Genomic DNA, 21384 nt, shown 5'->3' with positions numbered 1-21384 from the left:
ACCCTCTTCTCCCTCAGTTAAATATAGGCCACAACACATTATTAGCACGCTACGCTGCGCTAAGCAATTTGAAAAGGAATTCTAATACAAACCAGTTCATCAATATCATTCCACAATATAGGTTCTCCTACGCTGCGCAAAGGCTTTTCTCAATGCTCTGGGATTGATTAATGAGGAAACATATTCTCCTATAATGGATGTGATCACATTCTGCTACCTTATTAGATTGGTAGTTTCTGAAAAACTAGATATGCAACTCATCCAGCTCATGGATGTGGTAATCGCGTATCATTATGGTGATCTTGATACAGAAATCTATATGAAAGTTTCTGAATGACTTGTATGGACTGGATCAAATAGTTCTAGACCATGAAACACCCTCTTCATTCGATTAAGGCTTTTACTCTACGGATTAAAACAATCTAAACGGATGTGGTATAACCGTCTATGTGAGAATTTGATTAGTTAGGGATATGTGAACAATAAACTATGCCCTTGCGTGTTTATTAAGAAGTAACATTTCGGATTTGCGATTGTTGCAGTCTATGTTGACGACATTAATCTCATTGGGACTCTTGAAGAGCTTGAGAAAACTACCGCACATCTAAAGTCGTAATTTGAGATGAAAGATCTTGAGAAAACTCGATATTGTCCCGGCCTGGAGATCAAGTACTGTTTGGATGAAATCCTAGCACATCAGTCACACTCCACCTGGAAGGTGTTGCCTTGTTTTAATGAGGATAAAGTGAAGCCTTCAAGTACCCCTATAGTTGTGCTAGATGCTAAACAAGATCTTTCTCGTCCTAAGGAAGATGCCAAAGAGATTTTGGAACATGAAGTTCCTTATCTAAGTATGATTGGCGCTTTATTATACTTAGCTCAGTGCACTAAACTGGACGTCTACTTTGATGTTAATCTTTTGGCAAGATACAGCCATACGCCCACACCCAGACACTGGACGGGTGTTAAAGACATCTTTCGTTACCTCAAAGGTATGACGGATTTCGGTTTGTTATATCCTTATGAATCATCGAGAAGTGCTACAACTCTCCTCAGTTTTTGAGTTGATTCTCACCTTGTTGGTTATGCTAACTCTGAGTACTTAGCTAACTCACACAAAGTGCACTCTCAAATGGGTTACATCTTTATCATTAAAGGCACCGCTATATTCGGGAGGTCAACCAAGCAGACCTTATTTGCCACTTACTTGAACAATGCTCAGATTCTCACCCTACATGAAGCTATTTGGGAATGCTTCTGGTTGAGAGTAGTTATGTAATATATTCGAAGCACCTGTGGACTTTCCTCCATTGTTGATGTCCCTACAATGATCTTCAAAGATAATGCAACATGTATCGAACAACTTAAGAAGAGATACATCAAAGGAGACAACACCCAGGATAATGCACCGAAATTCTTTTTCTCTCATCAGCAACTAGAGCATCAGAAGATTGAAGTCAAGCAAATCCATTCCCAGGACAACCTGGCTAACCTTTTCACCAAATCTTTGCCGAAGACAACATGTCAAAAGCTTGTTAAAGGAATTGGTATACGTAAACTTTCTAAATTGTAACATTGTTAGTTCTCTTTGGAATTATGTTAAACAGGGGAAGTATCTTGAAGTATACTCACTTGATCTTAATGTACTCTTTCCTTTTTACCTTTGATTTTTTACTACCTAACGAGGTTTTAACGGGGCACCCATCTTAGGCTGGTCATTTTTCCCGTAGACGTTTAAATTGGCTTTGCATGAACTCACCTTTTTCCTTTGACTATGGATTTTTGTCCCATATTGAGTTTTACCATAGCCAGGTGTTGTGAGACTTTTTTCCATTTGCAAGTTCCTTCTCTTTGAGACTAGCATGTTCCCATATTAGTGACGACGGGGTCGACTTCCTCAACTTTACATGATGATGAATCTACTTGAGTATTTACACAATCAAGGGGGAGTGTTGAAGATAATCTCGAATTGTGATTGTGTTAATCATAGATAGATTTGGTTTATAGTTATTCTTTCCTTGTAGAATTATATTTACTTGGTAGAAAAGTTAATCCTCTCTTCATTCTTTACTATAAATAAAGGCACTATGTGGGGGAATAAGAACACACACAAGAATCCTTATAATTTCTCCATTCTCTCTCTTGCTGCCGCACCCCTCTTCTCCTTAGATAAATATAGGCCACAACAATATTAAAGTTTTTATTTATTTATTTGTACAATAATATTTGCCTCATTAAACATAATCTAATATCACATATGCTCAAAGATCAGGAGATATGGGACATTTGGGCTTAAGCATGCATGTCTTGAATTTGATTGTTTTTTTTTTTAAATAAATTTAAATCTGCATTTGATTCTCTTATTGTTTGTTTATCTTTTCAATCTCTTCCCTTGATAAAATTTTGGTTATACTTGTATTAAAAAAAGAAGAAGTTATACTTAGCAATACTATTATTATCATATGATTTAGCATGATAACTCAATTAGGTCTTAAATATTAAATTTGTAATATTCATATAATAATAATTATTGATGTATTAAAGTTTAATTGACCCTACTTATTAGAAATGATGGCCACGCCCTGCCTGAGAGACAAAAAACGGTTGGAAAATAGGACAAGGATTGTCTGCCCTCCACTTCTGGTGCCCTCCTATTTTGTGTGGTCACGGTTAAGCCACGTCAACATTTTATATTATTTTTTTATAGATATAATAAGACAAAAATGAGTAGTAATATAAAATGTTGACGTGGCTTAACCGTGACCACACAAACAGGAGGGCACGGGAATGGCACCGGAAGTGGAGGGCAGATAATCCTTGTCCTGGAAAATAAGGGAAGATTTTAGGGATATGATTTAATTAGTGATTTTATATGATTTAATTAGAATTATGATATGATTTGATTTGCTTTAGGTTTCCTTGTGTTGTAGACAAGAGATTGTTTTGATTTATTTCCAAGTATTGCTCATTTGTAATCTTATAAATACCTCATTATGGAGAAGAATACAATATTGAAATAGTATTTAAGAATTGTGAGATTGTAGAGAATTCCAAATTTACCCTCAACCCTTTATTTTCAACTTCGTATTAAAGTAGAGTTCGACTCTTGGTCGAACTTTGCTGTGAGAGCTTCCTTATGGGTGGACGAAGCTAATTTTCTTTGTGCACCCACATGCCATGAACGGAGGGTGAAGATTTTCTACAACAGTTGGAAGAAGATAAATTTCCGTTGTCATGATGAAGAAAAAAGGAAGAAAAAGTATGGTTCCGTTGCCTTGGAGAAGAGATTAGGAAAGAAATAAAAAATTTGTCATGGTTAGGATCCGTTTACTATCATGTGTGTTTTTTTTTGTTTTGGTAAGTTTAGCTTCTTTTTGAGTTTGAAAAAGAGAAAAAAAGAGGATAAAAAAAAAAGATGAGAAAAAAGATATTAAAAAAAGGAGAGATTTGGTGGTTGGGGCTTCCGAAAAGACGCATGAGTTTCAGTTGCACTTTCGAAAAGATTATCATTTATTCTAATTGGACTTTCGAAAATAGTCGTTAGTTCCAACATATCAAGAGATCTATTTATCAAGCCTTAAAAAAAAGACGTTAGTTCGAGGATTATGATTTGTTAGTTAGGCTTTCGAAAAGAGGTGTTTATTCTAGTTGGGCTTTCGAAAAAATTGGCACTAGTTCTAGCTAGGCATTTGAAAAGAGGCGTTAGTTCTGACAGATTGTGATTTGCTGAGCCTTCAAAAGGTTAGCATTAGTTTCAACGTATCAATTAAAATTTCCTTCTTGGCAAACTCATGATTTCACATCATGATTTTAAGAGAGGGGGTCTTGGAAAATTAAAAGTAAAGTATTTTAAGATATGATTTAATTAGTAATTTTATATGATTTAATTAGGATTTGATTTGATCTAGGTTTTCTTGTCTTGTAAAGAAATGATGGCCAAATTGGATTTATGGTCCCCGTGTGATAGGAGCATATTTATGCGACTTAGTTAGCTTGTTTTCTTGTATTTTCATAGCTAGTTTCTACTTATTATAGTGTTTTAATGTATTTTCGTGTGTTTGTAGGTCCAAATGACAAAGTTGGCAAGAAAGTGCATTTTGGAGCATTTTAGAGCAGTTTTGGGCTGAAATGGATAGCTTATAAGTGGAGCAAGATGGATGGATGAATTTGAAGACCAAAGATGTCAAGGAATGTGCTAAAGAGTTGAAGAAATAAATCCAAGACAAAGAAGATAAGGAACCAGCTCAAAAGAAGGAACATTATCCAAAATCTTATCCAACCTTATCTTATCCAAACTAACCTTATCTTATCTTATCCTATCCTATCCTAATCTTATCATGCCTTAAATCCAGCTGCAAGGGGACCTAAATACCTGATTTCTAGAAGTCTTATATGTTCCTACATTGGTTCCACATGTTTTAGGCCTTGTTCTTCTAGAAATCAGCCACATAACACTCCTTCTAGAAGTCCCTACAAATCTGGCACCTCCCCCTCTTCTAGAAGCTCTAGAACCTGCAATCCTTTTCCTTTTGGATTTCTGCCAAACCCTAGTCCTTTTCCTTCTTAAATTAGGCCGAATTTATCCCTTTCCTAGCAGGAATTTGTGCCGTGTAACTCTAGCCTAATTCTCTTTGGTTTCTGATTGTTTTAACCCATTCCATTTGGGTTTTGGTTACACAATCCTATTCCTACTCAGCCTTATGTCGTGCCTAGCCTATAAATACATCATTCTGTCACACAAATCAGATCACCACCCCTATATTCATTCTACACCACAATTCACGCCAATTTCCCAGAAATTCTTCAAGTAATGCAACAAGGAAGGAAGAAGGAGCTTTGTGCCGTGGCTTGCAATCCAAGGAAGGTTCGAATCTGCCATTGGAGTTGCTGGGACGTTCCTGGTTCTTTCTATCTTTAAATTTGTTTCAACGTTGGTTTTAATGTTTATTTCAGTTTCTAAAGACATGTGGAACTAATTTATTTTTAGTTTGTTTGTACCATACTTGACCAATCCCGAACCTACCGAGCACCAGTCAACAGTCAACGTTATACCGTCAAGGACCCAGAAGAGTTTCCTTCCAACCAAGAGGCCAATCACAGCATGACACGTGTCGACATCAGAAGCCAATCATAGCGCGACACGTGTCAACATCAGAACCCAATCATAACACAACACGTGTTAATGTCAAAACAAAGCTAGAAACTCTTTTCTATAAAAGGAGATCATTCTCCCACAATATTTCCTAATGTCATTTGTACTAAATCATTCACTAGTACTCATAAAAGGAGAGCTTGAACCGATGTACTTGTGTAAACCCTTCACAATTAATGAGAACTCCTCTACTCCGTGGACGTTGCCAACCTGGGTGAACCACGTACATCTTGTGTTTGCTTCCCTATCTCTATCCATTTACATACTTATCCACACTAGCGACCGGAGTAATCTAGCGAAGGTCACAAACTTAACACTTTCTGTTGTACCAAAGTCCTCACTGATTTTGCGCATAAACATTTGGCGCCTTCTGTGGGAACGACACTTATTCCCATTCTCTTCAGCTTTGTTAAGCTGGTTTCCACCATTCGTACACTCTCTTTTGACTAGGCATCCCTTTCCAATATGGGGAGCGAAGGAAGCCACAGCACATAGAATGACACCTCTCTTGCACCTGGTGCGAAACAGCGAAAGAAGGAACAAAAGAAGTTTGCTCTTCAGGCTAAAGTCGATGAGCTGGAGGCTCAGAACAACAAGATAGCGATGAAGAATGAGATCCTCCAAGAGCAGTATGAGAAGGTCTTCGAGATGCTCCATGAGGCTATATATACTAAAGCACACGAGCTCATCACCCCTATGGAAGTCAACCATCAACTGGGTGCCACCCAACACGGAGGGTCATTTGCCTTCAACAAAGGTATTCCTATTGAGGAGCGAGCTACTTATCGAAATGGCAACCAACATGAGACTTCTCTCAACCCAGTTGCTTCGACTCGAAGTAGGAGAAATGGAGGAAGACGCCTCTTTACAGAAGGAGTGGAAGGATCGAAAGCCGTATTTTGCGACTGTCAAGACTTAATAAAGCAACGTCGAGACAATCCCATCCATGTAAACTCGAAGATCAATAACCCAAGGGTCTCTGAAAGACTCGGTCCCCTCCCATGTCCTTGGCTGGCTACCAATTTGGGGAAGGGGCAACAAGTCCTAGAGAAACACGAAGGTATAAGGGACTCAGAGATGTTCCGACAGACATACCTTGGAAGTTAGTACGGTGAGTCCAGGGAAAAATCACATGCTCTTGATCAAACTTTCCTACTTCCAAGAGAAGATGGAGATTTACGAAAGAAAGCTCAAGTGGTACATGACTCTATTCAAGACCTTCTTATCTTACAGCTCCTTAAGGAAGTAAACAAGTTGAAGGCCGAACGACAAGCTGAGATACCTGATGGGAACCAACCTAGGCCTGGCCCTCTTACAAGGAGGATCCTCGACACCCCCCTCAAAGCAAAGAAAAAGCAGAAGCTTGGCTTGCAACTCTATACTGGAAAGGAGGACCCGATTAAACACCTTAACCTTTTTTAGTCCACCATGGCATACCGAATGCACACCGACGAAGAGCGATGTCTTCTCTTCCCCTCTACCCTCTTTGGTGGAGCTCTAAACTGGTATTGCCATCTTCCACTTGAGACGGTAGACTCATCTGAGGAATTAAGGAAACTGTTTGTTTCTCAACACATTTTCCAGACCGATCGCTTGCACTCTGCGGATGACTTGTACACTATTCGTCAGAAGCCAGACGAGTCATTACGTATATATGCTGGCCGTTTCAGCCATGAGTATTCTCATTGTGCCGAGGCAAACGACAAGACTGCCCTCAAAGCCTTCACGGCAGGCCTACATGATTGTTTCTTCAAGTACATGATCAATGCCAACACTTGGAAGACTTACTCTGAGGTGATGGCACATGCTTACAACTATGCATCCTCTGAGGTAATGACATATCAAGGGAAACCCCCCACAGCCACCCCTTACCAGCGAGTAGGGAGTGGAAGCTAGATCAAACCAAATGAGAAGACATCGACCTTCCAAACGGCAGCGATGCCTCCTCTTGCTTTACTTAATACTTGGCCAAGTTAACAGACATATCAATCTTAGGGCAAAATGAAAGATTTCCATCCTCACCAGTCCCATTTTAGTAAAAATGAGTAAGGGACACTATTGTGATAACCAAAGGTATCGCCACGATAATGCCCGTCCCCAGGCAGTCAACACAGTGGGCCAAACACGTGTCAGGACATGCCCTACCCCAAGGTATGAGACATACATGCCTTTGAACGCCACATGCGTAGCCATTTACCCCAGCATAGCACACTTGATACCGAAGCCAATACCGAGGCAGTCGGGTTACAAGCCCACGAAGAACATAGGCACGTTTTGCTGCTACCACGAGCATAACGACCATGACGGCGAGAAGTGTATCACCCTTCGTGATCATATTGAAGCTTTGGTGTGTGAAGGAAAAATTGATCAATTCCTCTTTCACCCTCAAAGCTTTAACCGTAACCAACGTCAGGTGAATGTGATATATTCCATAAGTGATGGCAGACCCATATCTAAATCTTCCAACAGGGCCATGAAAAATAGTGAACGAGCTTTAAGGTCTGGCCACCAAGTGTTTCATGTGGAAGACATCAGGGGAGGCAAGTATCAAAAGCCAAACTAGGATCCAATATGTTTCTACCCTGAGGAAGAAAGAGGTATCATTTACCCTCACAACGACCCATTGATCGTGGAAGCTTACATAGCCAACTTTGAAGTACGACGAATCTTGGTAGACACGGGGGCTTCGGTCAATATCATGTTTGCTAAAGCTTTCAAGGCACTTAATGTAGCTGAACACTTGCTCGATCACTCAATTTCTCCTCTATTAAGCTTCTCCGGTGATATCGTGCAACCTTTGGGGAGCATACACTTACCTTTCACCATTGGTACAGGCCCTTATACAGCTACCATTACCACTAACTTCCTGGTGGTTGATTACCCAACGGCATACAATGTCATCTTGGGACATACATGCATCAATGATCTCAAGGCCATGGTATCCACACATATGTTGTTGATGAAATTTCCAACCCCCTATGGCAATGGTTACATCAGAGGAGATCAACTTAGTGCATGATCATGTTACAACACTTCGGTCAAGCAACAGCACCTGCCGATCCCTAAGGAAACCCTTTCTATACATGACCAAGTCATAAAGATAAGCCCAGACGAAGCCAACTTGGATCTTCACAGTGGCAACAGTCAACCCGACGATCATCGAGATGACTCTTCCACCCAGCAAGCACAACCCGCTGAAGAGTTGGATAAGGTCTCTATCTCAAAAGATTATCCAGATCACATGGTAAAGATTGGCACCACCTTGTCACCACCCATTTGTTGGAAATGTGCCCTAAAGCCAATCATATGATGATACTTTACGGACATTTCACATGTTAAACTAATCTAGTTTAATATAAAGGGCAAAGATTATTGTTTGAGCCGTCTCATATAAATGTTATATGCTTAAACGATAAAGTCCAAGGAATATGTGATTGGGAGAATGCGATCTAATGAAGTTAGATTCATGAGACCATTCTTTCGTAGACACATCCTAAATGTTCCTGATCATAGGATTGCCAATTGGGCATTGACAGTCCGTTAAGATCAGTACGTACTGTGTCTTCTCTCAGGGAGAGTGACTAGTCTCGAGTCATTGGTGTGTGTGACATCAAGACAAGTACGTAGGTGCTCAATAGAGAATGAGTTCACTGAACACGATCAACGAAGAGTTCTCATATTCATGTCACATGAGAACTCATGGTTGGGATAATGCAAAGTAGTCCTTTGACCTGAGGCATCACAATTGTCTTGTGGTTAAGTACTTGATCTTTGATTATGTCAAACGTCATTCCATTAGAGTGTCCACGGCATCGTTGGGGTTAAGCCACTTAGCCATGGAGGCAAGTGAATGCGCAACAAGGGATCTCTAACCTTCAAACCGTTTGAGGGAGAATACTCTATGATATGATTTAGAATCTCTGGCCAGAGTATGAATGAGATTTAGGAATGCGTTCCAAATCACAATCAAGGTAATCATATAAGCACACGAATCACATTGGATAGTAGACATGAATAAATAAACTATCAAACCAAACAATGTGGTCAAGAGTATTGTATTAGAGAAAGACCGTATTGCATTTGTAATCCTAAACTGAATAGGTTCTCCACCTCTTCTGATTAGCTTGGGTAACCATGATATGCTGCTAGGTGTCACTCTTGGTTTGTGGAAGCCCTAAACGTGTATAATCACTAAAGGGAGAATTGAAAGTAAGTTTCAATTCACAATTGATTTGAAAGAGTTTGAATCGCCCACTGCCTCGCTAAAAGGAACCTAATGAATCGTACACCGTGTAAGGTGAAGATTGAAGACACAATGGAGATGAGTAAGAATAATTAAATGGTTTAATTATTTATGGTAAGGATTAATTAATATGTTAATTAATCAAACGAATAAGTTCGTTAAAGACCTCGGGATAGTTTTGGACGTTTAGGCTCAATGGGCTTCGAACGTCAAGCCCATTGACTTAAGTTGTATGACAACTTAATTCACAAAAGCCCAAAAGCCCAAACAACACCCTAAGGCCGGCCATATGGTTAAGGGTAGTGAACTTGGACTTATTTACAAGTTTGCCACTCAAATGAATAAAGGTATAAATATGACTTTATAGCCAAAATTCATTAAGGGTTTGTTTTGGAGAAAATTGGAGAGAACATGTCTCTCCATTTCTCTCTAAAGAGGCCGGCCCCTTGGAGGGTGCATCTAGCAATCCCACTACTCCAAGGTCACTCATTTCTTCTCCAATCTCTCCTTGGTGAAGAGACTTAGAGGTTCTCAATTTTGGGAACTTGGAGAAACCTATTCTTCTATCCAAATCCATAGATTTAAGATGCAAGGAATGAAGGCCTTCTCTTTGGGTGATTAGCCTTTGCTTATGCAAAGAGGAATCTACAAAGGTATAAATTTCAACTCACTTTGATTTGAGTTGAGTCTTGGTTCACCAATCTACTAGGCTTTGAATTTCATGGTTAATGTTTTGTTTTTAAGTGCATGCAAGTATGATTCCGCCTTTAATTGTTAATTGCATGCTTATAGATGTTGCTTAAATGAACATGTTTTCACAAAATATTCCTTCACCATTCGGTTGGCATTGATATCTTTTTTGCAAGAGAACACTGAGGTCTTCGCTTGGTCATACGAGGACATGCCAGGCATCTCTCCGGATATCATCTGTCATTGCTTAAGTATTGACCCCAAGACCAAGCCAGTGAGACAGAAGCGAAGATCTAATGATGCTAAACGGTACGAGGCAATGAAGGCAGAAGTTGAAAAACTCAAAGGCATAGGCTTCGTCCGCGAAGTCAATTATCCAACGTGGGTAACAAATGTTATCCTTGTTAAGAAGAATCCGACCAAGGAAAGTCTCCTGCTCAAAAAGGTCTTGTGGAGAATGTGTGTCGATTACACCAACCTAAACAAAGGATGCTCAAAGGATAGCTTTCCCCTTCCTCTCATAGACAGACTTATAGACTCTACGGCAGGGTGTAAACTTATGAGCTTTATGGATGCTTACTCAGGATACAACCAAATCCTCATGAACCCTCCGGACCACACACAACCTTCACTACTGACAGGGGATTATATTGCTATAAAGTCATGCCCTTCGGCCTAAAGAATGCATGAGCGACTTATTAGAGATTGGTCAATTCAATGTTCGTCGAACAGATTGGGAAGAACATGGAAGTTTACTTTGATGATATGCTAGTCAAGAGCAAACATGCTGACCAACATATCACCAACCTATCTGAAACTTTCACCATTCTGAAGAGGCATCGAATGAGGTTGAACCTCAACAAATGTGCCTTTGGCGTAGGTTCTGGAAAATTCTTAGGCTTCATGATAAGCCAACGAGGCATTGAGGCTAATCTCGAGAAGATCCAAGCAATCCTCGACATGAAGAAACCGGTAACTTCAAAAGACATCCAGAGTGTTACTGGAAAAATGGCAGCCTTAACTAGGTTCATCTCTAAGGCCACAGACAGATGTGCTCATTTCTTCAAAGCACTTAAGGGAAGTAAGAAGTACATTACATGGACTGATGAATATGTTGAGGCATTCAAGAACCTCAAAGACTACATGAGTAAAGCCCCTATGCTCTCCAAACATGAGGTTGGTCACACTCTCATTATCTATTTGTCGATATCGACTTCATCAGTAAGTTTCGTTCTCATTCGAAAGGATGGTAATGTCGAACATCCTGTCTACTACGCTAGCAAGGCCTTATAAGATGCGAAGACATGATACTCTAACATTAAGAAATTGGCTATAGCATTGGTCATGTCTGCTCGAAAACTTTGCCCTTACTTTCAAGCACACTGCATCATCATGCTTACCAATCATCCTCTTTGACAGATACTCCAAAGTCCTGACACTTCTGGGCGAATGATCAAATGGGCGATAGTGGTGGGTGAATTTGACATCTCCTACCAACCAAAGCCAGCTGAGAAGGACCAAGCAGTGGCAGACTTCATCGCCGACTTCACATATCTTGTTTACATTGTTTCTACGCCTAAAGAAGTAGTTTTATTACCCTCGGAAGCTCAGAAAATAAAACCAACAACCCCAGTATGGAGTCTATATGTTGATGGCTCGTCCAACCAACAGGGTTATGGAGCATGACTAGTCCTTACGACCCCTGACAAAATGGCGATGGAGTATGCTCTTCGTTCAAATTCAAGGAATCAAACAATGAGGCCGAATATGAAGCCCTTCTAGCAGGCTTACGTTTGGCCAAACACCTTGAAGTTAAATGAATTAATATCTTCAATAACTCCCAATTGGTGGTTAACCAGGTCACTAACAACTTTAACGCTAAAAATAGCTCCATGGCAGCATATCTGGCACAAACACAATTGTTGCTCAAGCACTTTCACTACCAGATCACCCAAATTCGTTGAGTGGCAAATAGTCATGCAGATGCTTTGGCTCGCCTTGCCTAAGCGGTGGAAGACTAGATTGAGAGAAAAATTTAGGTCGAATTGTTGGCAGCACTAAGCACCATGGCTGCGAAAGTGTGCAACTTACAACAGAGGGATAGTTGGATTACCCCGATTTATAGATTCCTTGCTCATGGCACCCTTCCAAATGACAAAGTCCAAGCTAAGCAGATTTTATACAAGGCTACCTGTTACTTGATCATTAATGACCAACTCTATAAGCGGGGTTTTAACCTACCATACCTAAGATGCCTTACGCCCGCAGAGTTGGAAACTGTCATTCGGGAAATACATGCAGGAGTCTGCGGAGATCATGCTGGATCTCGATCCCTAGCACACAAGGGTTTTCACCAAGGATATTACTGGCCAACACTCTACCAAGATGCCATTAGAATAGCTCGCTCATGTGATAAGTGTCAATGCTACGCAACTATTCCTCACTCCCCTCCCAAGCCGCTCACTCCTATGATCAGCCTTTGGCCCTTCGCCCAATGGGGACTTGATTTGATCGGCTCAATGCCTGCAGGGAAGGGCAAGGTTTGCTATGCAATCGTTGCAGTTGACTATTTCACAAAATGGGCCGAAGTAGAACCCTTGGCAACCATTACTGAGGTAAAAATAGAAGACTTCGTATGAAAGAACATCCTTTGCAGATTTGGCATTCCCAATGCGATAGTCACTAACAACGGGTGACAGTTCGACAACAATAAGTTCAGGATGTTCTGTTCTAAGTTCAACATCAACTTATGTTTTGCCTCCCCAGCTCATCCCTAATCTAATGGACAAGTTGAAGCCATCAACAAAATAATCAAGCGGACTTTGAAAACCAGCTTGGACAAGGCTAAAGGTTGTTGGCCAGAATTTGTACCCCAAGTTCTTTGGTCATACCACTGATAGGAGCATATTTATGCGCCTTAGTTAGTTAGTTCTTATGCATTTATGTTGTGTTTTCTTAGTTAAGTTAGTCTTTTAAGCTATTTTCATGTGTTTTCAGGTTTTAGAGACAAAGTGAGCAAAAGGATGCAATTTGGAGCATTTTGGAGCAAAATTGGGCTAAAATGGAGTTCATGCACATGAGGCACAAGGGATGGACGAATTTGAGGAATTGGTGAAGCTAGGAAGGCGTTTCAAAGTTGAAGAATTGAAGATACAAAGTTTCTTAGTTGAAGAAGGAAATGGCTTGAATGAAGGATTCCTAAATGAATTGGGATTCCTAATCAATATAGGAGTCCTAATTGAAGATGGATTCCTAGATGTATGAAGTTTCCTACTCAAGCAAGGTTTCCTACATGAAGAAGAAGAATTAAAGCTAAAGAATCAGCTCAAGATAAGGTATCTTATCCAAAACCTCATCCTATCCTATCTTATCCTTATCCTAAACTATCCACATTTCAGCCAATTAGGGGGGTTTCTAACTAGATTAGGATGCTTAAAATGGGATTTCTAGAAGACCTAACCTTATCCTACACAAAAGGGCGCCTAGAACCTTTCTAGAAACCCCTAAAAATCTGCCTTGTATTATCCTTCTAGAACCCTAACTTTGTGCCGAATTTTCTACCTTATTTCCTTTAGGATTTTGGTTTCTAGAAGCCTTATCATTTCACACTCTTTGTGCTGCATCTTATCTCCCAATCCCTTTTGGGTTTTTGACTTGTTTTCCTTATAGGATTGGATGTTATTATCCTATGCAATTTAGGCCTTTAAAACCTTGTCCTTTGCTACCTAGGAATGTGAATTTTCAGCCTATATATACAACCCATTGCCGCACCTATTCATTCACCACCCTCTACCAGATTTTCACTACACCATTCACCATTCATACCTCTTGTGCCGTGAGTTTGCAAGGAGAAGAAGGAAGACAACTTGGAGCCGTGCATGCCATTCAAGGAGCTTGGATTGTGGAGCGTTTCTAGGTGTTTTCTATCTTTATGTCAATGTTTAAATTTATTTGTCTTTGTGTATTTGCGAACATGAGGAACTAATTTCTTTATAGTTAGAGGGGAATTCAAAGCCATGATCATATGTTTTATATGACTTGATTTCTTCCAATTATGATTTCATGAATCGCGAATGTGGTTTACTTATCTATTTGATTGATAACATGTTTATGTATGTTAATTGAGGGTCGACACTTAGGTTGCATGCATGAATTTGATGCTAGAGTATAAGGGAATTTCACCTAATCGTTATTAACTTATATTCATAAGTAGTAAAAGTCGCTAGTCACGATTGTGTTAAGTAAATCCTAGGCAAGAGTAACATGCGTATCCCATAGTTATGAATGCCTCGTCAATGCTTATGATTTCCATTGAACTTAATGATCTTTGATATGTGTCTCTATCATGCGTATTCCATAGTTAGGGTCCTTGATAAGAATAATTTGGTTGTAATGCGTATCCCATTCAATTCAATGAATCTAGGGAAATCTGAGAGTTAATTGGTCAATCTAGTTAATTTGGGGCATTGTCATTCATGGTTCGTTGAAAGAGTAATTGGAGATCGAGTCGTATGCATATGTTTCATGTGTGGAGAAGGAACCTTCTAACTAGCCTTTCCCCATTCTATTTCATCAAAATCGTTTTCATTAAAGTTTGTTTTTAAAGTTTTTGTTTTAAAAGTTAAATTCGTCCAAAATCAATCCCCATTTACTTAGTTGAGTCATAGTAGTTAGAAATCACTTTAGTTTATGTTTTTAAGTGTCTTAGGTCAAGATAAAACCAATTTTCGTCCAAGATTGAGTCTAGTGTTCAAAACTGCCCAGATTGTGGCTTTAAGGCAGTTTTGAGTGTTTTTGGGCTGTTTTGAGTTTTTTGGTTTGTTTTGGTGTTTTAAGGTTTAGTTTTGCATTCTTTGAGTTTAGTTTAGTGTTTTAAACTTGTTTTTACGTATTTGAGTCTGTTTTCAAGTGATTTTGCAATCCCTCCTAATCCCCGGTTTAGAACGATCCCTACTTACATACTTTGCTACAATTGATAAAAAGAGGGTTAATTTGAGTGTCAACATAATTTTCACATCAAATTTTGGCGCCGTTGCCGGGGATTAGCAAAGTTGCTAATCCCTTGGATTGTTTTATTTCAATTTGTTTTAATTGAGTCCAGATTTTTACTTTGTTTTTGTTTCTTGTTTTTAGGTACTAGTTTATGACTCGGAGCTCTCATCCGGTTCGTGAACACATCTTGGACTTTGACGACGATTTTGAACGAGAGTTGAGACGAAAGAGGAAGAATCCAGAACCTAGTGAATCAAGTTCAAATTCGGAAGCCGAAGTTGAGATTGAGGAAGAGGAACCCACGGCTCAAGTAGGTGAAGTTGAGACAGTCATGGCACAAGACAATCGTACAATTAAGGAGCTTTCGGCTTCGGGATTGGACAATGCCGCACCTCTATGTATTCAATATCCGGCGGCTGCCCAAGGAAAGACCGAGGAATTCGAGTTAAAGTCGAGTTTGCTCCACCATATTCCGAAGTACCATGGGTTGTCCATGGAGGATCCTAACAAGCACTTGAAAGAATTCGAGGTGGTGTGTTCAAGCATGACTCCAATCAATGTCGACGGGAGTATATTGAAGATGAAGGCCTTTCCCTTTTCTCTTATGGATAAGGCGAAAGATTGGTTATATGAATTAGCTCCCGGAACGGTCACATCTTGGGAGAGCATGAAGCGAGCTTTCTTGGAGAAGTTTTTCCCAACTTCTCGAGTCATCCTCCTACGAAAAAGGATAAGTGGAATTCAACAAGAAGAAGGTGAGTCTTTTCCTACATATTATGAACGTTTTAAATCTCTTGTTGCTTCTTGTCCACAGCATCAAATGAAGGAGGAGCTTCTTCTACAATACTTCTATGAGGGACTTCTACCAATCGAACGACAAATGCTAGATGCTTCGGCGGGAGGAGCCTTGGTGGACAAGACCCCCACGGCAGCAAAGACTTTGATTGCTAATCGAGCGTTGAACGCTCAACAATACGAAGGTGTTGGACAAAGAGGCACCCCACGGCAACACCAAGTGAATGAGGTAAGTGCCATCACCGAACTTCAAAATCAAATGGCTAACCTTACTACCTTGCTTTCTCAGGTTGTGGAAGGGCCAAAAGTTCAAAATGTAAGTGCATGTGGCGTATGTTCCATGCAAGGACATCCTACGGACAAGTGCCCACAATTGATTGAGAATGGAGGGTGGGAGACCCTCAATGCCGTGGGCTTTGGGCAACAATACCAACAAAGGAATGATCCCTTTTCTAACACCTACAATCCCGGTTGGCGTGATCATCCGAATTTCAAATGGCGAGAACCCCAACAAGGCCAACAACAAAGCACGTTTAGGCAACAACCCCCGGGTTTCTATCAAAAGCCGTTTGCACCAAATCAAACCCAAGCACAACCCGCCCAAAAATCAGGTTCTTCTATTGATAATGATCAAATTTTTAATTTACTAACTTCTATGGCGCAGGGCATGCAGACTAGGGACAAGAAGGTGGACGAGTTGGAGAAGCAAGTGGGGCAAATTGCCGAGTTTATGGGACAGTTTCGAGACCAAGGAAGACTCCCTAGTTCAACCGTTGCAAATCCAAAAGGGGGATTCGAAACCGCCAAAGCAATTACATTGAGAAGTGGCAAACAAGTTGGAACTGAACCCCAAGCATCCAAAACAAGTCATGAAGAGGATGAAAAGTTGCAGTTTGAAGAGAACACAGAAGCAACACCCACGGCAAGGAGGGAACCACCTTTGCCGCAGCCATCTTGCACTTCCAATCCATATAATTCGGCCAAGGTAAGTTCAATTCCAACTTCTCCTAGTTCTATTCCACTAAACGTGCCTTTTCCTGGCAGGTTGAAGCAATCCAAGAAGGAGGAGAACGAGAAAGACATTTTGGAGACGTTTCGGAAAGTGCAAGTCAATATACCTCTTCTTGACGCAATTAAGCAAGTACCTAGGTACGCCAAGTTTTTGAAGGAACTATGCACAACAAGAAGGAGAATTTCGAACAAAGAAGTGGTCCAGGTAAGTGAGAATGTTTCCGCTGTTTTGCAAAGAAAACTACCTCCTAAATGCAAAGATCCAGGTAGTTTTACAATTCCATGTGTTATAGGCAATACTAAATTTGAACATGCTATGTTAGATCTAGGAGCTTCAATTAACGTCATGCCATACTCAATTTATGCATCCATGAACTTAGGAGAACTTAAAAACGATGGTGTTATAATTCAATTAGCCGATCGTTCTAATGCATATCCGAAAGGAGTTTTGGAAGATGTGTTGGTGCAGGTGGATAACTTGATATTTCCAGCGGATTTCTATGTCTTAGAGATGGAGGACTCACCAAATGTCACCCCATTGCCGATTCTACTTGGGAGGCCTTTCATGAAAACAGCACGCACCAAGATCGATGTGTTCAAAGGGACGTTGACAATGGAATTTGATGGGGAGATTATTAACTTTAACATTTCTGAAGCTATGAAATTTCCTATAGATGATCATTCTTGTTTTTCTATTGATATATTGGATGAATTGGCGCAGGATTATCTTGATATGTTGGAAGACGATCCCCTTGAAACAACGATTGCACAAGGACTTGGCATGAAGCCCAATCTGGCCGTACCTAAGGAGGAGCATGCCGAGCTTGTGGCTGCCTTGGAATCATTGCCCCAACATCGTGGTAAGCCTTCTAACCCAATTCCAATTCCCGTTTCCACTAATACGTTGCTACCTTCTATGATTCAGGCCCCCGTTCTTGAGCTTAAACCGTTGCCGGATCATTTAAAGTATGTATTCTTGGGAGATGAAGAGACGTTGCCCGTCATTGTCTCTTCATCACTCACGGCATTAGAGGAAGAAAAGTTGATTCGGGTGTTGAAAGAGCACAAAACAGCCATTGGATGGACATTGGCCGATATTAAGGGAATTAGCCCTACAACATGCATGCATCGCATATTTCTAGAGGAGGGGGCTAAACCAACTCGAGAGGCTCAACGCCGGCTCAACCCTCCGATGATGGAAGTCGTGAAAAAGGAGATTATAAAGCTTCTCGATTGTGGAGTGATTTATCCAATTTCGGATAGCCGTTGGGTCTCACCGGTTCAAGTTGTCCCGAAGAAGTCCGGAGTTACTGTGGTGAAGAATGCCGAGGATGAGCTTGTACCAACCCGTATTCAAACAGGTTGGAGAGTGTGCATTGACTATAGGAAGCTCAACAACACCACAAGGAAGGATCATTTTCCACTACCATTCATCGATCAAATGTTAGAAAGGTTAGCCGGTCATTCTTTTTATTGTTTTCTTGACGGTTATTCGGGATACAATCAAATTGTCATAGCTCCGGACGACCAAGAAAAGACCACCTTCACGTGCCCATTTGGTACTTTTGCGTACCGGCGCATGCCATTCGGATTATGCAATGCACCGGCCACGTTCCAAAGATGCATGGTAAGTATCTTTTCCGATTTCATTGAGAAGATTATTGAGGTATTCATGGATGATTTTAGTGTCTTTGGCGATTCGTTTGATGGTTGCTTGGAAAATCTCACATTAATCTTAAAACGATGCGTGGAAACGAACCTTGTTTTAAATTGGGAAAAGTGTCACTTTATGGTAAAACAAGGCATCGTTTTAGGGCACATCGTTTCTGAAAGGGGAATTGAAGTTGATAAATCGAAAATAGATCTTGTACGCTACTTACCCTCTCCAACTTCGGTTAGAGAGGTACGTTCTTTTCTTGGCCACGCAGGATTTTATAGGCGATTCATCAAGGACTTTTCAAAGATTTCCACACCCCTATGCCGACTTCTCCAAAAGGATGTGTCCTTCGAATTCAACGAGGAGTGTGAAAAGGCGTTCAAACACCTCAAAGAGATGCTAACTTCGGCCCCCATCATTCGGCCACCAGATTGGAGCATTCCCTTCGAGCTTATGTGCGATGCGTCCGATTATGCTCTAGGCGCTGTTTTGGGACAAAGGAAGGACAAACAGCCACACGTCATATATTATGCCTCTCGGACCTTGAACGATGCTCAATTGAACTATTCCACAACGGAAAAAGAACTTCTTGCCGTTGTTTTTGCTTTAGATAAGTTTCGTTCTTATTTACTTGGCACTAAAGTAATAATATACACTGATCATGCAGCGTTGAAGTACTTGCTCACGAAGAAGGAGGCTAAACCAAGGCTTATTCGATGGATGCTTCTCCTCCAAGAGTTCGATATCGAAATCCGAGACAAGAAAGGAAGTGAGAACGTTGTGGCTGATCACCTGAGCCGTTTGGTGCATGAAGAGGAGGTTGTGCCGATCCCAGAGACATTCCCGGACGAGCAATTGATGTCCATTGAGGTTAGTATGCCATGGTATGCGGATTTAGTTAATTATTTAGCATCTAAAGTCATTCCAAGTGAGTTCAATAAAAACCAACGTGATAAACTTAAGTATGATGCACGAAATTATGTGTGGGATGATCCTTATTTATGGAAATATTGCTCTGATCAAATCATTCGTAGGTGTGTGCATGATTCTGAAATTCAGTCTATTTTAAACTTTTGTCACACTTATGCATGTGGAGGTCACTTTGGCACTCAAAGGACTGCACGTAAAGTACTTGAATGTGGTTTTTATTGGCCTACTATTTTTAAGGATGCTAGAACTTTTTGCATTGCATGTGATCGTTGTCAACGAACTGGAAATATAGGACCAAAAGACCAAATGCCGCAAAGTCCCATCTTTAATGTTGAAATTTTTGATGTGTGGGGCATAGATTTCATGGGTCCCTTTCCTTCATCTCATGGTTTTGTTTATATTCTACTTGCGGTTGATTATGTTTCGAAATGGGTGGAAGCAAGAGCCACCCGTACTAATGATTCTAAAGTGGTTGCAGATTTTGTTAAGACTAACATTTTTGCAAGGTTTGGAATGCCGCGGGTACTTATAAGTGATGGGGGCTCTCATTTCTGCAATCGCACCATTGAAGCGCTACTCAAGAAATATGGTGTCACGCATAAGGTGACAACACCTTATCATCCTCAAACAAGTGGGCAAGCGGAGGTGTCAAATAGAGAAATCAAGCAGATTTTGGAGAAGACCGTAGGGCCAAACCGGAAAGATTGGAGCTTGCGCTTGAATGATGCATTATGGGCGTATCGCACGGCCTACAAAACACCAATTGGAATGTCCCCATTTCGGCTCATTTATGGGAAACCATGCCATCTTCCGGTTGAATTGGAGCATAAAGCACATTGGGCCATCAAAACCTTTAATATGGACATTGATGCCGCAGGTCTTCATAGGAAACTTCAATTGAACGAGCTTGAGGAAGTTAGGAATGAAGCTTACGAGAACTCTCGTATTTACAAGGAGAAAACGAAGGCCTTCCATGACAGGATGATTCGGAGCAAGACGTTCTCTATCGGGCAGAAAGTGCTACTTTTCAATTCTCGCCTTCGGTTATTTCCAGGTAAGTTGCGTTCTAAATGGATTGGACCTTTTATTGTTACTAATGTTTTTCCGCATGGTGCAGTTCAAATTCAAAGTTTGAAGACGCAACAAGAGTTCAAAGTCAATGGACATCGTTTGAAGCCATATTTCACACCTTTTGAGGAGGAGACCGTGGAGGAAGTCAATCTCCAACCCGTGGGCCCTATTCAAGCTTGATTGGAAGCATCGTCCGGCTGGAAGACGTTAAAGCAAGCGCTTCTTGGGAGGCAACCCATGCAAATAATGAGGACCTAGGCAGCTCCGGCATCATAATCAGATTTGCGTTTCTAAACCCTACTCTTTATTGCTTTTACTTTACCATATTTGTCATGTTTGCTAGTTGTGTTATTTGCTTGTTTTTGTGTGAGTCTATGTTTGAAACATTGAGGACAATGTTTGGTTTAAGTGTGGGGGGGTAAACAAAGTGTTTTTGTGTCAAATTCGTAGGATTTTATCACCTAGCATTTCAAAGGTTGTTTTTCATTGTTTTTAAGTGTTTTTAGAAAGTTTTGATGTGTTTTTATGTGGCTTTACCAGAAAATCCGAACATTCAAGAAAAAAATAGAAAAAGTTTTGAAAAAACCCAAAAAAAAGAGTCGTTTTAAAAGTTGTTTTTGTGTATGTGTGTCTTAGAGTACCTTCCAACACAATGATGAGGATTTGGTTTTTAATTGCATGACCGTTAAAGAAAGTTACAAACATGGATGGAAGTTTGATATGCTCTTTTGTTTATGCTTGGTCATCGTTGTTGTTTACGAATTCACATATAATCACAAAGAAAGAAAAAAATCAGTTTTTGTAACATGCTTGAAGGAAGTAACTCAAACTAACGCTATAACC

General features: G+C 40.5%; 1 protein-coding gene across 1 annotated transcript; it reads left to right on the top strand.

Annotated features, from left to right (window-relative positions):
* The first annotated feature begins 622 nt into the window (after positions 1 to 622).
* On the top strand, positions 623 to 20750 carry LOC126622565 (uncharacterized). Its single transcript, XM_050291349.1, has 3 exons — positions 623 to 992; positions 16661 to 18232; positions 18698 to 20750. The coding sequence occupies exons 1-3, from the start codon at positions 623 to 625 to the stop codon at positions 20719 to 20721; spliced, it is 3966 nt and encodes a 1321-aa protein (XP_050147306.1). The 3' UTR covers positions 20722 to 20750.
* The last annotated feature ends 634 nt before the right edge of the window (positions 20751 to 21384 follow it).

This window comes from Malus sylvestris, chromosome 5, assembly GCF_916048215.2.
Source record: "Malus sylvestris chromosome 5, drMalSylv7.2, whole genome shotgun sequence".
Taxonomy (NCBI): domain Eukaryota; kingdom Viridiplantae; phylum Streptophyta; class Magnoliopsida; order Rosales; family Rosaceae; genus Malus; species Malus sylvestris.
The sequence above is the reverse complement of the archived record's forward strand: the minus strand, read 5'-3'. Positions and strand labels throughout refer to the sequence as shown.